The 19,092-nt window shown below is 57.9% G+C and overlaps 2 protein-coding genes across 7 annotated transcripts in view; both read right to left on the reverse strand.

Annotated features, from left to right (window-relative positions):
- The window catches only part of SPNS2 (SPNS lysolipid transporter 2, sphingosine-1-phosphate), a 36,070-nt gene extending 26,180 nt beyond the window's left edge, over positions 1–9,890 (reverse strand). For 2 of the 3 annotated variants that reach the window (XM_046674972.1, XM_046674973.1), the window contains exon 1: positions 9,362–9,890. In XM_046674972.1, coding sequence (XP_046530928.1) covers positions 9,362–9,731 — 370 coding nt within the window. In that variant the 5' untranslated portion in view covers positions 9,732–9,890. The remainder of the gene's footprint in view (positions 1–9,361) is intronic. The other variant, XM_046674971.1, reaches the window with a different exon arrangement.
- An 8,334-nt stretch (positions 9,891–18,224) lies between these two features.
- SPNS3 (SPNS lysolipid transporter 3, sphingosine-1-phosphate (putative)) overlaps positions 18,225–19,092 on the reverse strand; it is a 42,947-nt gene continuing 42,079 nt past the window's right edge. For all 4 annotated transcript variants that reach the window (XM_046676465.1, XM_046676466.1, XM_046676464.1 and 1 more), the window contains one exon: positions 18,225–18,621. In XM_046676465.1, the coding sequence (XP_046532421.1) occupies positions 18,548–18,621 (74 nt within the window). In that variant the 3' untranslated portion in view covers positions 18,225–18,547. The remainder of the gene's footprint in view (positions 18,622–19,092) is intronic.

Genomic DNA, 19,092 nt, shown 5'->3' on the forward strand with positions numbered 1-19,092 from the left:
TGCCCGCACCTCCGTCACTGCCCTGAAACCACCACCTCCTGGTGGCTCAGCCCCACAGGCTCTCTCACCCTTCAGAGTCCCAGCCACCGGGACTCTGATTCCGTGGCTCCACCCCCCGGATCCCCATTCCCCAGCAGCACCATGGTGCTACCCAGGCCAGACCCCTGGGAGTCAGCCACGACATCCCCTCACCTCCCTCCGCCCCATGAATGGGCCCCAGTGACTCTCTTTTCTTCACCCCCTGGCTTCCTCCCTGGGCTCCCTGCCTCCAGCCTCTCCCGGCCCACCCACCATCCCTCCTGCAGCCGGACCTCACAAGCACCTATCGATCTCCCACCAAGTCCTGGCCCTGGGCTTTCGAGACCCCAGGATGGTTTCTGGACTCCAGGAGCTAAAGCCATGGCCCAGCGGTTGTCAGCTCTGGCCAGGGCTCAGAGTCACCCAGGAGTTCTTCAAAATCCACAGGCCCAGGCCCCTGGGTCAGAAATACTGCTACTAACAACAACAACAATGACGTGGGTATTAACACGTACCGAGCGCTCGCTATGTGCCAGACACTGTTCTGAGAGTGTCGCCCGCATTAGCTCATTGAGTGCGGCTGCCCAGTAATGCTCGGTGGCTCCCCATTGCCACCCAAATCAAGCTCAGACTTCCTGCAGCGTTCGAGGCCTCCGTGACCCAGATGTACACAATCAGCCTGTCTCGAGGTGAGACCCAGGAATCTATTAACACACTGCCCGGGTGACTGGAAACCACTGGCCTGGCTGGGCTGAGGGCCCTGTGACTCGCACTTCGCAGCCGGCAGGCCTGCAAGCCTTGACTCCAGCTGCGCCCTATTCCAGGGCTGTCCATCTCCACCTGCTAAGATCCACCTCATCCAGGGCCCAGATCCAAGGTCACGTCTACCTGGGTGTCGCCCCAGCTCTTTCCTCTGTGGCTCTGGTTGAAGAGGTCCTGTAACCACGAGGGCACCCCCAGAGCTAGATGGAATCTGGCCCGACTCACCCAGCTGGTAGGTCACAGATACTCATGAGGATCCCCCATCACTGCTGGTCCCTCAGGAGCCCCCGCAGGAGCCAGGTCCAGATCCTAACCTGCCAATGTCACAGAGTCTTCAAAAAGGCCAAGGTGTAAGAGGAAGCCCACACTGACCTCGGGCCCCCCCAGCTCAGGTCAGCCTGAGATGCAAGGTTGGGCCAAGATGATCCTGAGGCCTCTTCCTGCCTACTCAGCCAGGACAGGCCACCAGGTGCTTGAGCTCACTCCCCAAGCTGTCATCATCGCCCCACGTTCACCCTGCCTCTCTCAGAGCAGCAGACAACTCAGCTGAGTTCCCAAGAACACGGGTTCCAGAGCCAGACCATCTGGGCGCAAATCCCGGCTTCTCCACCCTCCCTGCTATGTGACCTTAGGCAAGTTACTTAATCTCTCTGCGCCAGTTTCCTCCTCTGTAATAAGGCTTAATTTTAAGATCTGCTTCATATGGTTGTTGTGAACTTTAATGGCGCCTGGCACATAGTAGGTAGTCTAAATGTTATAAACGTTATCACAGATCATTAACTCACCAGGCAGGTCCCTGGGCATGACCAGAGAACATAGCTACTCCCACCTCGGTGTTCTTTTCTCCAAAATAGGGGCAGACGCTTGGAAAGACAGGGCCTGGGGATCTGAAGGGATGGGCCGTGCCTGCCATTGGCCAGTCCCTCTTGGAGGGACCCTGGTCCCCCTGTGGAGGCCTCGGGGCTGGCTGACTTTGGAAGTCTCACCCTTACTCCCAGGCTTGGCGGCAGCTCCCGCCCCAGTAATTATAGGGCCTGAGGGCTTGGCTTTGCCTGGTTCTGGATGGCTAAGTCTTGGAAACCACTGCCTGGCCCCACCAGCACCCCCCAGCCTGAGGGGACTGGCCAGGCAGTCCCTGACCCGGGGCTTGGGCTCTCAAGCACACACACTTCTACCTGCCCCAGAGTTTCCATGGGCAAGATCCTGCCCCCGTGCCCCAGGGACAAACTGAGTGAGCTTCGCGGCATCTCGTCCCTACTCTGAGCCTCAGGTTGCCCATCTGTGAGTGACCCAGGATCCCCATGCATCCCTGCCAGTCCATCCTAAATCTCAGTCGCATCTGTTCTACATATGCCGACCCTCCCATCTCCACATGGCCCTACAAATCTGAGTCGTTAATGTAAGGACAGCTTAGTGGTCATCTCTGCAGGACCATGAGGACGAGGTCCCCAGCTCCAGGGCCTCAGCCCCGCAGAGGGACCCCTAGACTTGAACTTGTCCCCCTAAAGAGCACTCCAGCTGGAGACCATAACACCCTCCCTGCCCAAGAGCCCTGCCTGCGGACCCTGCCAGGACCAAGAGAGGAACCCCTCCCGGGTGCATGCATGGAGAGCCCTCTCTCCTCCCTGCCAAGTCTCTAAGCCCAGGGTGGGCGGGGACAGGCAGCCTGGCCTCTGTCCTGTGATTCTAGTCTATCATTTGGGGCCAGCGTTCCCGGAACAAGACTCGGCCTTAGCAATTTGGGGGCTTTGCACAGCCACTCCTTTCCCAGCTCAGCCTCCCCGGCCCTGTCCTGCCTCAGGGGCTCCCAAGACCCCCAGGGGCCAGGGACAAGATGGCCACACCCTTATCAGGACCCACAGAGGGTGTGGCCTGTGTGGCCACAGACATAGGATAAGCCTGGGGGTATGGGGGGGTGAGGGGGAGATAAGAGACCTCAGGACGGCGCAGCTCAAGCCCTCAATCTCCCAGCCTTCTCCACGCGTGCTGCTTCAGTGGCCGAGGAGCCCGGCAGCTCCCGCTCCCACTTCTCAGATGGAAAGTTGAGATTCAGAAGGAGAATGGGACAGGGGCCGCAGAAGCAGGCAGGAGCTAAGCAGGCTGAGCGGGCCTCTAAGCTCCCAGACCCGGCCTGTGCTCCCCACCTTCACCACAACAACCTCCAGAAAAGCAGTTGCACCCAGCCCTCTCTCGACATCCACACCAATGGCCCTCACGTGGGTGCTAGACACAGTGTGTGACCAAGTAACACCACCCTCCCCAGGCACGGCCCTTTACAGTTTACAAAGCCTAACCATGCGCCTTGCCTCCTGGGACCCCATTCAGCAAATCCACGCTTGACAGTGGAGGGACCACCAAGACCTCTTGGAGCTACCAGGTTGTCGAGGGGGAGACCTCAGCCAGGTCTGCATGGTACAGAGAACCGAGGGGGAGGTGGGAGACTGAAATTCCATCCCTAGCCTCCGAGCTCTGGCCAGTGCATTGTTCCACTTACCTCTGGCTCTAATGTAAATGCTCTGGCCTCGGCCACATCTCCCCTAGGACTCTTTTCGTCAGCCTCCCAGCTACCAGGAGACGGCCAGGCCCGGAGCAGACAGCGTTCTGCTTCACGCCACCACACTGTGTGATCTAGGGCCAGCCCTTCGCCTCCAGTGCCCTATCTACACAGGAGACTGGGCAAAGCCACCCCAGTGCCCTCCCGAATGTCCAGAAGCCATTCTGCCCAATGTGGGGGCCAGGAGGCCCCATTGTCAGGGCTGCGGGCTGGGCAGACAGGGACTGTGCTGACCACTTCCCCCACTTCCTTCCCGGAGACACGAGGCCTGCAGCCCATTGTGTGCCCTGGTCAGGACAAAGGGGCAGCATCGGCCACCACGAGAGAAGCCCTGGCCTCGGCAGCAGGGGCTTGGTCCTTATCCGCAACCATCCAAACCTGCCAGCGCCCCTTCAGCCCTGAATGGTCTTTGGGGTCAGGCAGAGCTGGGTCAACCCAACTCTGCCACTCAGTCAGTCAGCAAGTGCCAAGCCTGTGCCAGCGCCCCATGCATACTGGGGCCACAGAGATGACCAGGCTCAGCCCCTCGAAGCTGGAGGGAGATGGCCGCCCTACACAGGGGTAGGTGATATGATGGATGCTGAATAGAGTGCAGCTGAAAACCAGGAGTCAGGCCCCAGGCTCAGCCCAGAGAGGTGGGGACAACTTCCTGGAAGGAGAGCAGAGGGACCACCGAGACGCTCCAGGGGAAACAGCTTGGCTGCTGCAGCAACTCTGGAGCAGACCTGGTTATCCTGGGGAAGGGAGGTGCAGGCAGAGTCAGGGCCAGCAGATAAGAGTGCCTGAGAACAAGTGCCCCACGCTACCCTTGGGAGCAAGACCCTGACCACAGAGAGGAACAAAATCATCTGTTGTGGATTCAGGGCTCAGACAGGGTCAGCATCTGCCTCAGGTCACACAGCAAGTCTGGCAAAGCCTGGAACAGGAAGCTCAGCCCTGGAGATGTTCAGGGCCCAAGAGGGAGCCCAGCCCCGGGAGCCTGGGGATCAAGCCAGTGTCCTCTTTGCCTCCCTCACTCTCATCCCCCTTCTACCCTCAGGATGTCAGGCCCCACATCCAGGCAGAAACAAAAGCCACCTCCTGTGTGGGGAAGGGAAAAGGGGCTCCTCCTCTTAGAGCAGTTCGGACCGGGCAGCCTCACTCCCAGGCCAGGAGTAACCTGCAGCCCTGCAGCCTTCTTGTCCTGTTCACAAGATGGGAAAGTAAGGCACAGGCTGTGCCAAGAACCGGCCCTGACTCCCAGACCAAGATGGTGAGTTTCAAGGCACCGCCTCTGACAGGTCAATAGCACAGCTGAGGTGCTGGCAGAACCAGCCGGAAGGTGCCTGAGGAGGCAGAGGAGCAAGAAAATGGGCAGCTGGCGGTTAGTCATTCCATGTCGGCTCACAGTTCACCTGGGTGCTGACCTGCCAGACAGGTGCACTGGAATGCGGCCCTGGGACACCCTGCCCCACAGACCTTAGATAATGTTGACTTGGCGGTGGCCAGGGCAGGACCACCCAAGGGGACAAGGCCACCTGAGAGAGCAGGGTGAGGGCAATGTTGACTATGCTTATCCATAAAGATAGCCGCAGAGCTTGGGGCTCCACTTGGCCTCTACACACCCAGGAGACCCTCTAAAAGGCCCCGGGCCTTCATCTCCCCATCTGTCAGCTCTGGACAGACTCGACCAAGCAGACAAAAAAAAGAGCCAGGAGCCCCCGCCTGGCAGCCCCCTCCTGCACCCAGCTCAGGTGTTTGAGGAAGCCCCCAGTCCCTGACAGGCCTGTGTTCCCGCCCGGGGCCCTGTGCTCCTCTCCTTCTGGGTTGTGTTAGTGGGTGGTTGCCATGGTTACCGGTCTCAGCTTCTTTGGCAGAAAAGGACTCCCCCAGGGCAGGGCGCTGCCTCTCCCCACCAGCCCCTGTCCTACCCAGTTTCAGGTGCCCAAACTGCCATGGGCTGGGTCAAAAGAAAACAGGTCTCAGGAAGGGACAGGTGCCTCAGGGAAGTCAGGGAAGGCTCTCAACTCTCCAACAGTCCTCCAACCACGAACAGGGCGCGCCAGCTCCCTCTCGCTAGGCCTGCTTCCAGGAGCAGGGTGCTGCCACCGACACCACCCTCAGCCCTGCTTCCATTTCACAGATGGAGGAATGGGAGCCCAGGGGCAGAGGCAGCTCTGGCACCAGGAAGCAGAGCTGGGGTGAGGGGACCTGGGACTCTCGCCTGAGGGGCTCCCTCCTCCTCCTGACCTGGCAGCCGTGAGTGGGCTCAGACTGGAGAGTGGGGGCCTGCCAGCCTGGTTGGGGCCATGGGAGCAGGAGCCACATGCGCTAGGGGAGCTCAAACCACCTCTGCTAAATTGAGCTGGAATTCATCTGCCCAGAGGGCTTGTGCCCCAGCCAGGGGAGTCTCCAAGTTTCCAGGCCAGAAGCAGGGGGCATGTCCCTCTCCACCAGGAGAATGCTGTGTAGGGGGTTCTGGTCCCGCTCCATCCCGCCCTGTGACCTTGGGTAAGTGTCTGCGTTCTCCTGGCGTCAGTGTCCCTGTCCGCACAAGGAGGCGGAGGGACCAGCTTAGAGGTGATTTCTGGGCTACCTCAACTGAAGCCAGGCTCAGGAAGAAAAGCAAGAGCAGGGCCAGGCCCTCCTCACCGGCTTCTGAGGCCTGCTGCCCTCAGGGGGTTCTCATGGGCAGGAGGAGAGGCCATAATTAGCATGATCCCTGGGTGGCACTGGGAATGCTAGGGCATGGGCAGCACCTACTGGAGTTCCCAGGATGGAGACCAGCCCTGGTGGAGAAGGGAGGGGCTCTCAGAACTGTCCTGAAACAGAGAAAAATGGCCCAGGCACAGCTTACGCAGAGGCGTGGAAGAGAAGGCAGCTGGCATTTGTGAGGCCTCCTAGGAGTCTGGCCTTGTCCCGCGCACTTAAGAGATATTCGAATTTACTCTACATGACTCAGGAGGTGGAGAGGAGGCAAGGATCCCCCAGAAGGCTCAGGGGACATCCCCCAAGGTCACACAGCTGGTAAGGTGAAGAGCCTGGACTCGGACCTGGTATCAACGGCTCCAGCCCTGCGCTGTCCGCTGCAGGGGCCCCCAGCCGCCGTGGCTGTTGAGCACCTCAGATGTGGCTAGAACATACCTACCTGTGCTATAAACGCAAAACACACACCGGGGTTCAAAACTTTGTATGAAAAAGAAGGCAGGACATCCCACTAACAGCTTTCATATTGATTCCATGTTGAAATACGTTGGATAGACTGAGTTGAATAAAATATATTAATTCATTTCAATTATTTCTTTTTACTTTTTTTAGTGTGACGACTAGACATTCTTTAATTATATGTGTGGCTTGCATTGTATTCCTTTTGGACAGAGCTGGTCTACACCATGAAGACAAAAACGCACAGGACAGATTTAAAGGAGGAGAATGGGACTCCCTTTATTCTTTGATGGGAGAGCCAGGGCCAGACTGTGAGGTCGTCAGAGGTCAGGTGGGTGTGAACCTCAAAGGTCACTGAAGAGCAGAGTGTCTGCATCCCCTCCTCTGTTCCAGCTGGGCCAGCCAGCAACAGGTGGACTCAGGCCTGCGATGACCGCTCCCCTGCCCCTCCCCTTCAGACACATCAAGCCATAGTGGTTGCCATAAAGACAGTAAGTCTTCCCAAAAAACTGCACTTGGGGGAAGGGGTGCGGGGGGAGTCTGCCAAAAAGAGAGGGAGAGGGAGACAGGGTTATCCAGAGAGGAAATTAGTGTATGCTGTGTGCTGGGGCTGGGCGGTGCATGAGCTCCCGCCCTGGCCAGAGAGGAAATTTGTGTATGTTGTGTGCTAGGGGGTGGGGTGATGCATGAGCTCCCACCCTGGCCAGTGAGGAAATTGGTGTATGCTGTGTGCTGGGGGGTGGGGCAGTGCATGAGCTCCCACCCTGGCCGGTGAGGAAATTGGTGTGTGCTGTGTGCTGGGGGATGGGGCGGTGCATGAGCTCCCACCTTGGCTGGCACAGAAAGGGATGCACAGCCTAGGCAGTTGTTTGCACAGGACTTTCCGGGCCTTCCTCCCTACAGCCCTACACCCCTCCATGCCCCCTTACCAAATACCAGAAATTTCTTATCTCATTCCCGCATTCTGACATTCTGACTCTGGGACCCAAGTAGGGATGGGGGCAGATAAGCACCAGACCTCCCTGATCCCACCCTCTCCCCCTTAGCCCCTGGCAGCGTCAGTTTCCCTAAGACTATCAGGGGCCGGAAAAAACAAGTTGGAAAGAGTTGCAGGGCCAGAAGCCGGCCATTCATTGCCCGGCTGGGAGAGGGTGGGCGAGCTCTTCCCAGGCCAAGGCTTACCGGTAGATCTGACGCCAGCCTGGCCACGCACTCTCCAGGCCGTGTTAGACAAGGGTTGGACAGGGGCCTCGGTTTCCCCATCTGTATACACAAGTCTATTTTGCATTGACTACAGGTCCCCGATGTTCTCTGACTTCTCCCCACTTTAAGGTGGCACCTAAGTTCCCAGGTCCCAGGCAGCATGGCACATGCATGACAGGGGCTGGTGCACTTGGGCGGTGCTGGGTATTCCTGCTCCCCAAACCAAAGTAAGAGCCTCTTGGGGACAGCCCAACCCAGAAACTGGGGCCACTGGTATCCACTTCCAACCCCCACAGTGGAGGAGCAGAGAGCCAAGAGTTTGGAAAGTGGGAGGGGGGAGGGGGAGGCATCCGCTCTCCCATTAGACTTCTTCCTTTCCGCTTGACACAAAACCCTACTCAACAGAGCTGGAAACTAAGGCCCAGAGAAGGGGACCCAGGTGGCCTGTGGTTTATGCCAGGGCTCTCCTCTCTAGATCACCACAAAGTTCTCCTTAGAATCTGTCCAAAATTCCTCCTGCTATCTTTTTTGTTTTCTGGTGGTTCCAGATTTTACTAACCTGTGGTTAGGCAGGTTCTGGGTCTCCATGCCAGGTATGCAGTCACTGCTCTCCTCCTGCAGGGAGCCCCCACCTGTGCCAGCCTGACCAGAGTCCTTTTCTCTCAAAGCTGCACACTTCCCACCTAGGGACAGCTCAATCTAGAGAAGGTCCCTGTTCACAGACCCCTGAGACCCATGGAGGGGGAGCAAGCAGCCAGGAGTCTCAGAACGCTGTCCATCCCCAAAGGGCCCAGGAATCAATCACCTCACAAACCTCGAAACAGACCTAAACACGAGCTGAGACTGGCCCAAGGTCACGCACCAAGCACATGCGGGGCAAACCCGGCACTAAAACCCAGTTGTTCTAGCGACACCACCCCATCCCCAGGCTGGTTCCCAAAGATGCTCACAGACGATGAGGCAGCCCCTCTCTAGCCCCAGCAGCCTGTGCCCTACCCCAGCCTCAAGCGCCATAGAGCAGGGGGAGGCGTCTTCAGGCCTCTAGCCGGGGCCAGCTGCAAACCGCATCCTGGGTCCCCAGGCGCCGCGGACCCGCCCCGCCCCTCCCTCCGCTCCCCGCAGCCCCGAGCCTTTGTCAGCCACGCGCTCACACGCTCACACACACAGCCGCGCCGCCAGCGCGCACACACACGGTCTCCCCTGGCGCACACCCGCAAGGGGCGCGCGCACTCGTCGCACGCACGCAGGGGAGTGGAGGCGACGGAGGAAGGAAAGAACCGGCTGGCTACGGACCGACAGACCGCCTGGGCTGGGGGAAGGGGAGGAGAGGCCCGGGAACCTGAGGCTGGTGCGGGAGGGGGCGCAGAGGCGAGAACGCAGAGAGACGCAGAGGAGACTCTCGGAGAAGAGGACAACGGATGGGACGTCAAGGGCTGGCGAGGACGCGCGAGCTACTCCAGGGGTGGGGACTCCCCCAATCCCTGGCTAAGGGAGAGAGCGGGGGCGACCTCTGGACTGGACCCGTGGATCACGGGGCATCACTTGCCCAGTTGTGCCTGAGCAGAGGGCCCTTAGGAACCCCACGTAAGACTTGGATATAGGGGGCCTGAGACCAAAGGTTCCCCGGGGTACCTCGAGGTGGGGTTTCTGGTTCTCGGGCTGGGTGGGGCACTAGCTCACCTGCTACGGTGTACCTGTCCAGGTAGTTGAGCACGTTGCCCAAGCTGAGGATGGCGGCTGCTGCCCCGCGCCCGCGGCCCAAGCTGGCTGGCTTGGGCTGCTGCGCGCCGGGGGCCTTTGCAGCGGCTGCGCAGCTGGGGGTGCTGGGGGTGCTGGGGGGTCCGGCCGGGGCCCGCCTCACGCTGCCTGACAGAGTCTGCACCTCGTCGTCGGCGGCCGCGACTCCAGTGGCGCCCGGTGCCCGCGCCCCGCAGCAGCCGCCACCGCCAGCCCCTCGCTGCGCCCCCCGGCGCCGGCGCCGCCGCTCCGCGTCCGCCTCCTCCTCCTCCGCGCCGCCCGCCGCCGCCGAGGCGCATTCCAGGCACATCATGCCGGCCGGGACCGGGGCGGCGGGGGGCGCGGGGGGCGCGGGGCCCAGCTTGGGCCCGCTCAGTGCGTGTGTGCGCCGCGGAGCCGCCGCTGCACCATCCCGGCCGGGCCCCGTCGGCTCCTGCGCTTCGGCCCCGGCTGCGGCGCTGCCACCGCTCAGTCCGATGCGCCGCCGTCGCCGCCGCGGCTCTGACAGCTGCGGCCCGGCCCCTCCCACCAGGCCCGCGCCCAATCGGCTCCAGGCTCGGGCCACAGCCCCGCCCCGCACGTGCTGCCCCGGGGGGCGAGGGGGGCGGGCCGCAGAGCCCCTCCCGCCCGACGGGGGCGCAGTCACGCCGGAGCGGCGCAGCGGCGGAGGCCTGCGGGGCTCGGGAGGGGCTTTGTGGGGAGACAGGGAGCTGGGAGTGGGGTTCAGGAAGCACGAGGACTCTTCGGCACCCACTCAATGCCCTTGCTCCCCACTCTCTACCATGGGAGTGGGCTCCTGGCGGAGACTCTGGGAGAGAGCTGAGCGCTCGAGCTCAGGGCGTATGGAAATCCTGGAGAGAGGGTCTCAGATGGTCAAGTCAGGAGCGCCTATAGGAGAGCCTGTGGCCGCTGCAGCAGCTACTCGCCCTTCCTGATATAATCAGTTCAGGGAGGGCTGCGTAAGAACCAAGAACGTGACCAGTGGGGGTTTCGCCCAGGACCCAGGCCTCTGCCAGGCACAGAAGGCTATGTTGCTCATCTCCCCAGGGAGGGAGATCCAGCCCCCAACCTCCCTCTGGGCCCATTCCTGTGTGCTCAGCGAGAACCTACCCGGCTCCACGGAGAGGCAGCTCCTGGCAGGGAGGGCCTGGCCCCAACTGAGGCCCACCCGAAACAGGGCATTAAGAAGGGGCCTCCTTTCCCCAAGCGTCAGACTCCAACTGTGCACTAGGCAAGGGACAAAGCCCTGAATGGAAGACAGGAGGCTAGGTCCCGGCCCAGCTCTGCCCTCGTGTGTGGCATGACCCTGGGCAAGACCCCTAACTCTCTCTGGGTCTCACTTTCTCTCTCTAGGGGTAACAGGAGGATAGGATTCAGACAGTCTGGAAGTCTCCAGTAGCCACTCCCTCCTGGGGGAGGGGGAGTCCCGTCTCCCCTGGAGACTGGTTGCCCGGAAGTGTGGTAGCTTCCGTGTTCAGGGCCACAGTCACAACTCTCACCTGTGCCAGAGGTGCTGCGGTCTATGAAACCCCCCACCTGCCCCCATTCATATGTTTAGGGCTTTGAATGAAACTAAAATCCTGTACAAAGTGCTGAGGGCAGAATGTTAGAATAAGACAGAGCCTGGGAAATCAGAATTATGCCCTGTGTTTCAAAGGCAGGTCCCAGGGCCCAGAAATGACCCCATCATGGACATGCAGCTAGGCAGTGGCAGGGTTGGTGCCGACCCAGGGTTCTGATACCAACCCCCTGGACTGGGAGCTCAGTCCCCACTGCAGGCTGCTCTGGACCCCACGTCCACAGGCAGGTGCATCTCATGAAAGCCACAGTGAGTCATGGCATAGCCAATGGGTGACACAGCACGAGGCACCCCACACCTCACCCCACTGTTTCTTGTGAGCAGAGTTAATCCCCAAGCTGGTGTTTCTTGGCACCTTCAAGGTGTATTTTAAATTCTGCAAAGTAACTAAAAATATGCTTTGGCGTGTTGGGTATGAATGACTGTGATGGGAGCATTGGGAAACAGATTTCATTCTGAAAGTTTCGTTCTGCATCTTTCCACCTTGCTGAGCTCAGGCCTGCAAAGTGAATAGGGGATGTTCTGCTGAGTGGCCTGTGATGACAGGTGATTAACAAGCAAGGATAGACCTAGGAGCAGAGACTGGGTCCCGGCAATGACTCACAACTGTATGATGGTGCCAGCTAAAGGACAGTGACCAGCTATGGGATGCTGCCCCGGCATAGAACTCTGTCCAGCTGTGAAGGAGGTGCAACCATGGCTCTAGGCCCAACCCCAAGTTCCCCTTCCCACTCCCCAAAATTCCTCATCCCTGCCCTGGGAGACAGTTTTAGCCCCTGACCAGAGAGGGGAGCATTCCCTTTCCACCACTGAGTAGGCCCGGAGCAGGAGAAGATGGCAGAGTTTGGAGCCTTTCAAATTTGGGGAACCTCTGAGCTGCCTCCAAGCAAGCCAGCTATTCCACCATGTGGGCCTTTCTGGAATTTTAACTCAAAGGCATTCCCTAGAGCAGGTCCTTGAGTAGGATAAGGGGCCACCAAGGGGAGAGCGATCAGGAGGACAATAAGCCCTTACTGGCTGTGTGGCCCTGGGCAAGTTCCAGTCAGCTTCTGAGAGCTTCAGGCTGTATTATGGGATCATCAGCCATAAGATTTGTAGAGTTCTTACCTCCATCTCACAGATGAAGAAACTGAGGCCCAGGGAAGAGAAGGAATCTGCCCAAGGTCACATACCTAGTAAAGGATGGGCTTGCACTAACCTCAGGCGTGTCCACCCGTAAGCCAGCATTTCCTCTACTGCCCCACATGCTGCTCCTAGGTTCTCCCGGACAGCTTCCTCATCAGCAAAATGGCAGGCTGAACACAATGGCTAAATGGTCTTCTGATATTCATTCATTAGGTCTAGACCATAATTTCAAAACCAATGGGGCACAGGACGTTAGTGGCCAGTGTTCCAAGGGCAAGTATATTTGGGACCAATGGGGTAAACACAGAGGAGGTTTCCTTACTGAGGCACTTTTCAGAGGCTTTAATCTGGGAGTGTACACTGTGAGTCTCCCAGGGGGAGGTATAGGCTGCCACGTCCCCATGTGTACTTGACCACAGAACATCTTGTAAGATGACTAGAGCTCTGCAGAACACGCTCTGAGAAACACTGGCTCCCCCAAGGCGGATAACGGGGAGCTCAGTCCATCTGCCCTCTGCCCATCGCCTACAAGGAAGTGTCTCCCAGGCTTGAGCCTCAGCTTCTCCATTTCTCACCGGGCACACTCTCCCTCGGCAGCCTCTCACCCATGCTTGGGCTTTTAATAAGCATCCATGTGCACATGACACCCCAACCTCCATCTCTAGAAGTGGCCTCATCTCCAAACACTAGGTCCATATGCAGTCTCCTACTCCTCCCCCCCTACATATCCTACAGCACCTTAAGCCCAACACATCCAAAGCCGAACTCATCACCTTTCCCCTAAATCTTCTCCCACCCTGTATCATTTATCTCTTGACAAATAGCACCATCATCCACACTGTCACCAAGCAGGAAACCTGGGAACCATTTGGGACTCCTTCTTCTCCCTCCACTCCCACGTCTAGGGCCTGTGCATTTTTTCTCTGTAATATCTCCCAATGTCCCCATTGCTCACTGACTTAGCACAAACCTCTCTATCTCTCACGTGGACCCATTGAAAGCTCCACACCACCTGCCCCAACATGCCCCTCAGTCTCTTCTCCATATTTCTTGCCAGTAACTTTCTAAATCACACGCACGTATGACTCCATCACTACCCTGCACAAAACCTTTCCATGGCTCCCCACTGCCCATAGGGTTAAAAATATCTAAGTTCTTTAACATGATCTCCAAACCCTTCATAACCCGTTATGACTCTTCACGACCCATGCCAATCTCTAGCCTCAGACCCTACTGCCCATCTCCCAAAATTACACTCCATCACACTGAAAAGTGAGCTCCCTGAACTCACTCACAGTTATTACACTTCCCGGAGGTGAGAGAAGTGGGGGGAATTGGAGGCTTGTCTGTAGACCCTGCTCTCCACTCAACACAGAAGCCCTCATCCTACTAACGCAACGATGGTTCAGGACCACGGAGAGCGTCGCATGTGTACCCCACCTCCCCTGGGGCCTTTATCATGCTCTGTCTACGCTGTCTACCTACTCACTCCTCCTGCTTGTCCTTCAGAAACTCAGCACAGACATGACTTCCTCCAGGAAGCCCTCCCTGATCCACCTGAACAATTGTCATTTCCTCCTCTAGGCTACTTGAGTAACCTTTGTATCCTTTCATCACACCGAACTCACTATACTGATTATATTTGTAGATGAGTCCACCCCCCAACCCGCCCCACAACAGACAGTGAGCCTCCAGGGCCCATAGCCTGTCTGATTCATCTCTGCAGTCCAGTACAGCGGAGGTGCTCAGAAAATGTTTGTTGATTGAATGAGTAAATGACATTTAGCAGGTGCTCAGGAAGTGTGTGTTGATTTGCATCATGTGTCTGTTGCTCTGAGTGACTCAGAAACCAGCCAGATTCCTCTCCTGGCCCCTCTGGAAAAGGCATTTCCTCCCTGATTGACTCCACCCTCCATTAGCGTCTATGTGCCCTTTGCCTCCAACCTTTGATTCCCTTCTCCACAGGTCACCACCCACAGGTAGGGAGAAGGCACCTCCTCTCTCTTTGCTCCTGCTGGCACCAAGCTGGGCACTTGTTGGAGCCCCTCCATCCTTCCTCCTGGGCTTGCCTCACGAGTTTTGCTTAGAACGCTTCGTCTCTGCCTCCCTCTCCTGCTCAGAACAGATGGCTCTGAGTCCCCACTAACACAGAAGTTCCTGTTCTCATTTCAATATTTTTAACACTTTCTAAATTAGAGAAGCTTCAGTCTCCTTTGATCAGAAATGAACGATTCCTTGAAGGACAGTGAGTCCAGCCCCTTCCCTGTCCCGTGGCATCTGAGAGAGGGCCAGCGCCTGCCCAAGATCACTGTCACGGACACCATCTTTGTTTTGCGGGGGATTGTCTTTTTTTCTTTTGTTGCCATTTTGTCTTGATGCTCAGAGTCCGTCCACCTTCCTAGCAGCACCCTGCTTTTCTGGTCTTAATGGGGCTATACATCAAGGCATGGGCATAGGGTCCAACTGGACTCTCTCACCTGGGGCTTTAAATCTTGAGTTGGGTGGCAAAAAAATAGGGAAAAATTATCTGGAGCTCTGGTGAAAACCTCCACTGAGATGGCCCAGGAGCCCTGGCTCCTGAATCTCCAATCTGCCCATCAATTCTGTGAGCAACTGATATGCTTCCAAGAAATCCCTCCCTTGCTTACAGCAGTCAGTCAGTTTCTCTTGCACACAACCCTACAATCCTAACTGATACAGCCACACTGAAGGAGCACCTGCCGTCACGTAACCTCCCTGTGTTGGGTAAAGCTTGGCTTCAGCAACTTCTGGCCACCTCCTGCCAGCTCTGTCTTTTGAGGCTGCATTAAGCCAAACAAGCTTACAGGCCCACCCAGGCATGGAGGACAGATAGACACTTCAGGGAATGAAACAGATGAACTGATGTCTGGTGTTGCAGGGGAACACACCAGGGTTGGGGAGATCATCCCGATGAACGTGCTCAACCCTCCAAGCTTGAGGTCAGGGTGGAAGAAGCTCTTTTGTCTATACCCTATAAACGTATCCTCTCGTGCTCACACGGAAATGATCATGCCCAGGCTCCTGCACAATGACAGGCACACCTGTGGGCCAGGATGACACCTAGGAGCTGGAATGCAATGTCTGACTGGGAAGAACAATTAACACATGGAGTGAGCGGGTCAGGCTTGAGGGCCCCGTCCTGCTGAGCAGCACATTCCCAACAAAAAAACCCGGAATCCCAAGGACTGGGTTTACCTAGTGCGCTTTAGGCCAGAAAGGGGTGTTCTATTGACCACTCCTCCGCTCCAGCCTGAGTGGCCAGCTCTCACAGACCTACACCTGTGACCTCAGCCCAGTGAGGTCTGAGTGACTGGCCCCAGTGAGACAGAGGGTAGGAGCTGAGTAAAACTGGGTTCTAGGTTGGCTGCAGGGCAGATACTGGTCTCTCACTCCCAGAGTCCGCAGGCCCTGGAGCTCCCGCTCTGCCTTGAAACACTTCGCATGATAACATCCTATAAACTCCTGGCTGGGCATTTTGTCTAGCTCAATCCTAGGAAGTGCCACCCTGCCCTGCCCAGCAACCCAAACACCAGAATCCACTTGAGTCAGAAGAAACTACCCGAATGACAGGGTCCAAGCCCCAGCTCCTCAGCTGGCATCTGAAGCCCCTCTGGTCCCCACCAGTCTCTCCTGCCTCCTCTCCCTTCCCAGAACACACACCCCCCCCCCCACCTCCTCTCTGGCCACGCCACACCCATCCATGATTCATCACATATCTTCTGCCCCACCCCCCTGCACCTTGGCCCATCCTGTTCCCTTCACCAGGAATTCCCTTCCCCCACACCTTCTCTGGCTGTTTACCGACTTCTAAGCCACTTCCTCAAAGGTTTCTGAGGGATGTAATCCCTTCCTCTGCCCACAGGTGTGTTCCCCCTCCCAGTCTTGGGCTGTGAGGTCCAACGGCCAGGTTGGAGTCAGTCACTGCCCAACACCAAGATGGGCGCCCACTGATAACAATACATGTTTCTGGAACTGGCCGGAATGAGGTTTCTGATCTTTCTCCCCAGCCTCTGGACTCTGGGGTGGGGGAGGTGGGGGTGGCTGATGTTCCAACTCTTAGGAAGCCCTTGCCCATTTTTTGGGAGCTGAGCCTCCCGGGGGTGCCCCCTAGGGCTGTAGGGAGGAAGGTCCAGACCCGAGAGCTGGGCTTCTGTGGGCCTAGCCCCTGCTTGTGAGAAGCACACGAGGCAAGGCCTGGGCAGGAGAAGCCACATCCAACATACCTCTTAAATATAGCTGGGGGGTCTGAAGCTCAGAGAGGACAGGAAGTGGCCCAGGTCACACAGCCAGTGAATGCCAAGGGGGATCATGGCATCCTGGCTCCTGCACAGACTGGCTGCCTCCTTCTCAGGAGAAACCAAGTGCTGGCATAGAGCTCCTAAACCCTTGGAATTTCCTAAGTGATGAGGGCCATAAATGTGTCTTTTGTTTGTTAAGGAGATGACTTTTGGACCACACCTAAGGATGGGAGCCGGTTGCCAGGAGAGCCAACCATGTGATTAGAGGGTTGGAACTTTCAGTTCTGCCCCCCTGACCTCCAGGGAGGAGAGGGGCTGGCGGTTGAGATCAATGCCAATGGCCAATGGTTTAATCAATCATGGCTAAGTAATGAAGCCTCCATAAAACCCAAAAGGCCAAGGTTCGAGAACTTTGGGGTTAGTGAACACACGGAGATGTGGGGAAAGTGGTGCGCCTGAAGACAGCATGGAAGCTCGACTCCTTCCCCACGCCTCGCCCTGTGCCTCTGTTCCATCCGGCTGTGCCTGAGTTATATCCTTTTATAGTAAACCCCGCAATCTAGTGAGTAAACAGGTTTCCTGAGTTCTGTGAGCCACTCTAGAAAATTAATTGAGCCCAAGGAGGGGTCATGGGAACCTCTGATTTATAGCCAGTGGGTCAGAAGTACAGGTAACAACCTGGGCTTGTGATTGGCATCTGACATGGGCAGGCGGGGTGGTGGGGTAATCTTGTAGAACCGAGTCCTTAACCTGCGGAATTTGATGCTATCTGTGGGTAGACAGCGCCAGAATTGAATTGAATTGTAGGACACCCAGCTGGCGTCAGAAAATTGCTTGGTGGGGTGGGAACCCCCACACACCTTGTAATACAGACCCCTTACCCTCACGGATCTTCATGGATCCATCCTTTTCCTTGTAACTTCAGGGGCACCCATTTCATGAGTTCCAAGCATCAGATCATGAGTTGAAGGGCTGGCCAGCCTGGCGATGGCCACTCCTGAGGGACGTCTGAGACTGGGGGTGGCAAGCGTGGCCTGAGCTGGAGTCCAGCTCCTGGCGGTGTCCCATCCAACAATAAGGGGCAGGAGGGACACCACAGTGGGCAGGGACGGAGCAGGTGAGGGTCAGCAGGTGAGCGCAAGTCTGGGTCACTGCTTTGCCCACAGCTGCTGGCAGGCAGGCACGGCCTGTCACAGCAAAGGTGGCCACCAGCAGGTGAACAAGGGATCGCCTGGTGGGGCCCCAGGGGAGGGGAGAGAAGCTCATGCTTGTGGGCGGAAGGAACAGGCCTCCCCACTGCTGCCCACCTGGAAGCTGTCCATCTCCTGCAGGGCCTGCTGCGCCCAGCTGCTCCGAACCCAGCAGCAAGCGGGAGTCCCACAGAGCCAGCCCTCTCCCTGGGCTGTGCTGGGCTCCAGCATGGGTGGTGGGAGCGAGGGACCGAATTGCAGAGCAGGGCACAGCCAGGAATGCTCATGCACAGCCATGTGGACCCCTCCGCATGGTTCTGGCGTGGCTGAGTCGGTTCAGGCTTGGGCACTCCTCCATGGGGTTCCCTGGAACTTGAAGCCAGCACCAGAGGGGAAACCTATCTCCAAGACTACTGATTCCTGCCCTGCCTCCCCCACCTTTTGTTCAGAGGGTGAACTCAAGCAGAGCGGTGTCCTGGGCCCTCCTGACCCTGCCCAGTGGGAAAGCTGATCAGAGTGGAAGGTCCAGGCCTCGAGACCCATGCTCAGCAGCCCCCTGGGTTTCCCCTGCATCCTTGCGCCAAACTGCCCACCTCTTCTTCCTCTCCCGCTCCCAGCAGAGACACCTTGAGGCTATAAATAACATGATTGTCTAAAGGCCTGAAATCCACAGGCTTTGAACAGGCTCCACTTTAATCAGGGCCACCAGCAGCCAGGCTGAGGACCCCAAGCTGGAGCGGCCTCGTGCCGGGAGCAGGCTCAGGCCCAGGCCTCCCGCGGAGGGTGCTGACAGCTCAATTCCCAGCCCCGCCAAGGGCGCTGCCAGCTCTCTAGCTGGGAGCGAAGAAGTGGCAGGTGCGGCTCGGCCAGGGTCCCTGAGCCACAGCCAAAGGTGGGACGAGGTGCTGGTACTGTGGAGGCCGAGGGGAGGGGTGTGTGCAGGGTGGGTGGGACCTCCTTGCTGCAGGGAGGGGTCTCAGGGGTCCTCTGTGGAGGCACCGGTGCCAAAAAGCAGCCTTTGGCTCTCCATGTCCTTGTTGTCCGGGGTCCCTGTGGGAGGAAAAGAAACTCAGCCAGCCCCACAGGAGCCAGAAGGTGCTTTGGGACCAGGCCTTCGGTACAGCCTGTCAGGAAATCCCTTAGCTTCCGTCTTCAGGATAAGTTCCAGATCCACCTCCATGGTCCCAGCCACAGCACTGTCACCTGATGGCTACAGGCTTTCCTATGGCCTCTCTGCTTCAACCCTGACCCCCTACAGTCTGTCCTTAACGCAGCAGCCAGAGTGGGGCTTTTACAGTGTAAATCAGATGCCTCGGGGGTCCTCCATGGAAACCCCACAGCAGCTCCCAACTCACTCAGTTAAGACCACAGTCCTCCAAGGGCCTCCCCAGCCCCCCATGCTCTGGCCCTGTTGCTGCCACCCTCGTCCCTACCACTGTCCCCCTTTCTCCCGCTCCAGCCACACTGGCCTCCTTGCTGGTTCTCAAACACATCAGGTACGTTCCCACCTCAGGGCCTTTG

The sequence above is a fragment of the Equus quagga genome, chromosome 11, assembly GCF_021613505.1.
Source record: "Equus quagga isolate Etosha38 chromosome 11, UCLA_HA_Equagga_1.0, whole genome shotgun sequence".
Taxonomy (NCBI): domain Eukaryota; kingdom Metazoa; phylum Chordata; class Mammalia; order Perissodactyla; family Equidae; genus Equus; species Equus quagga.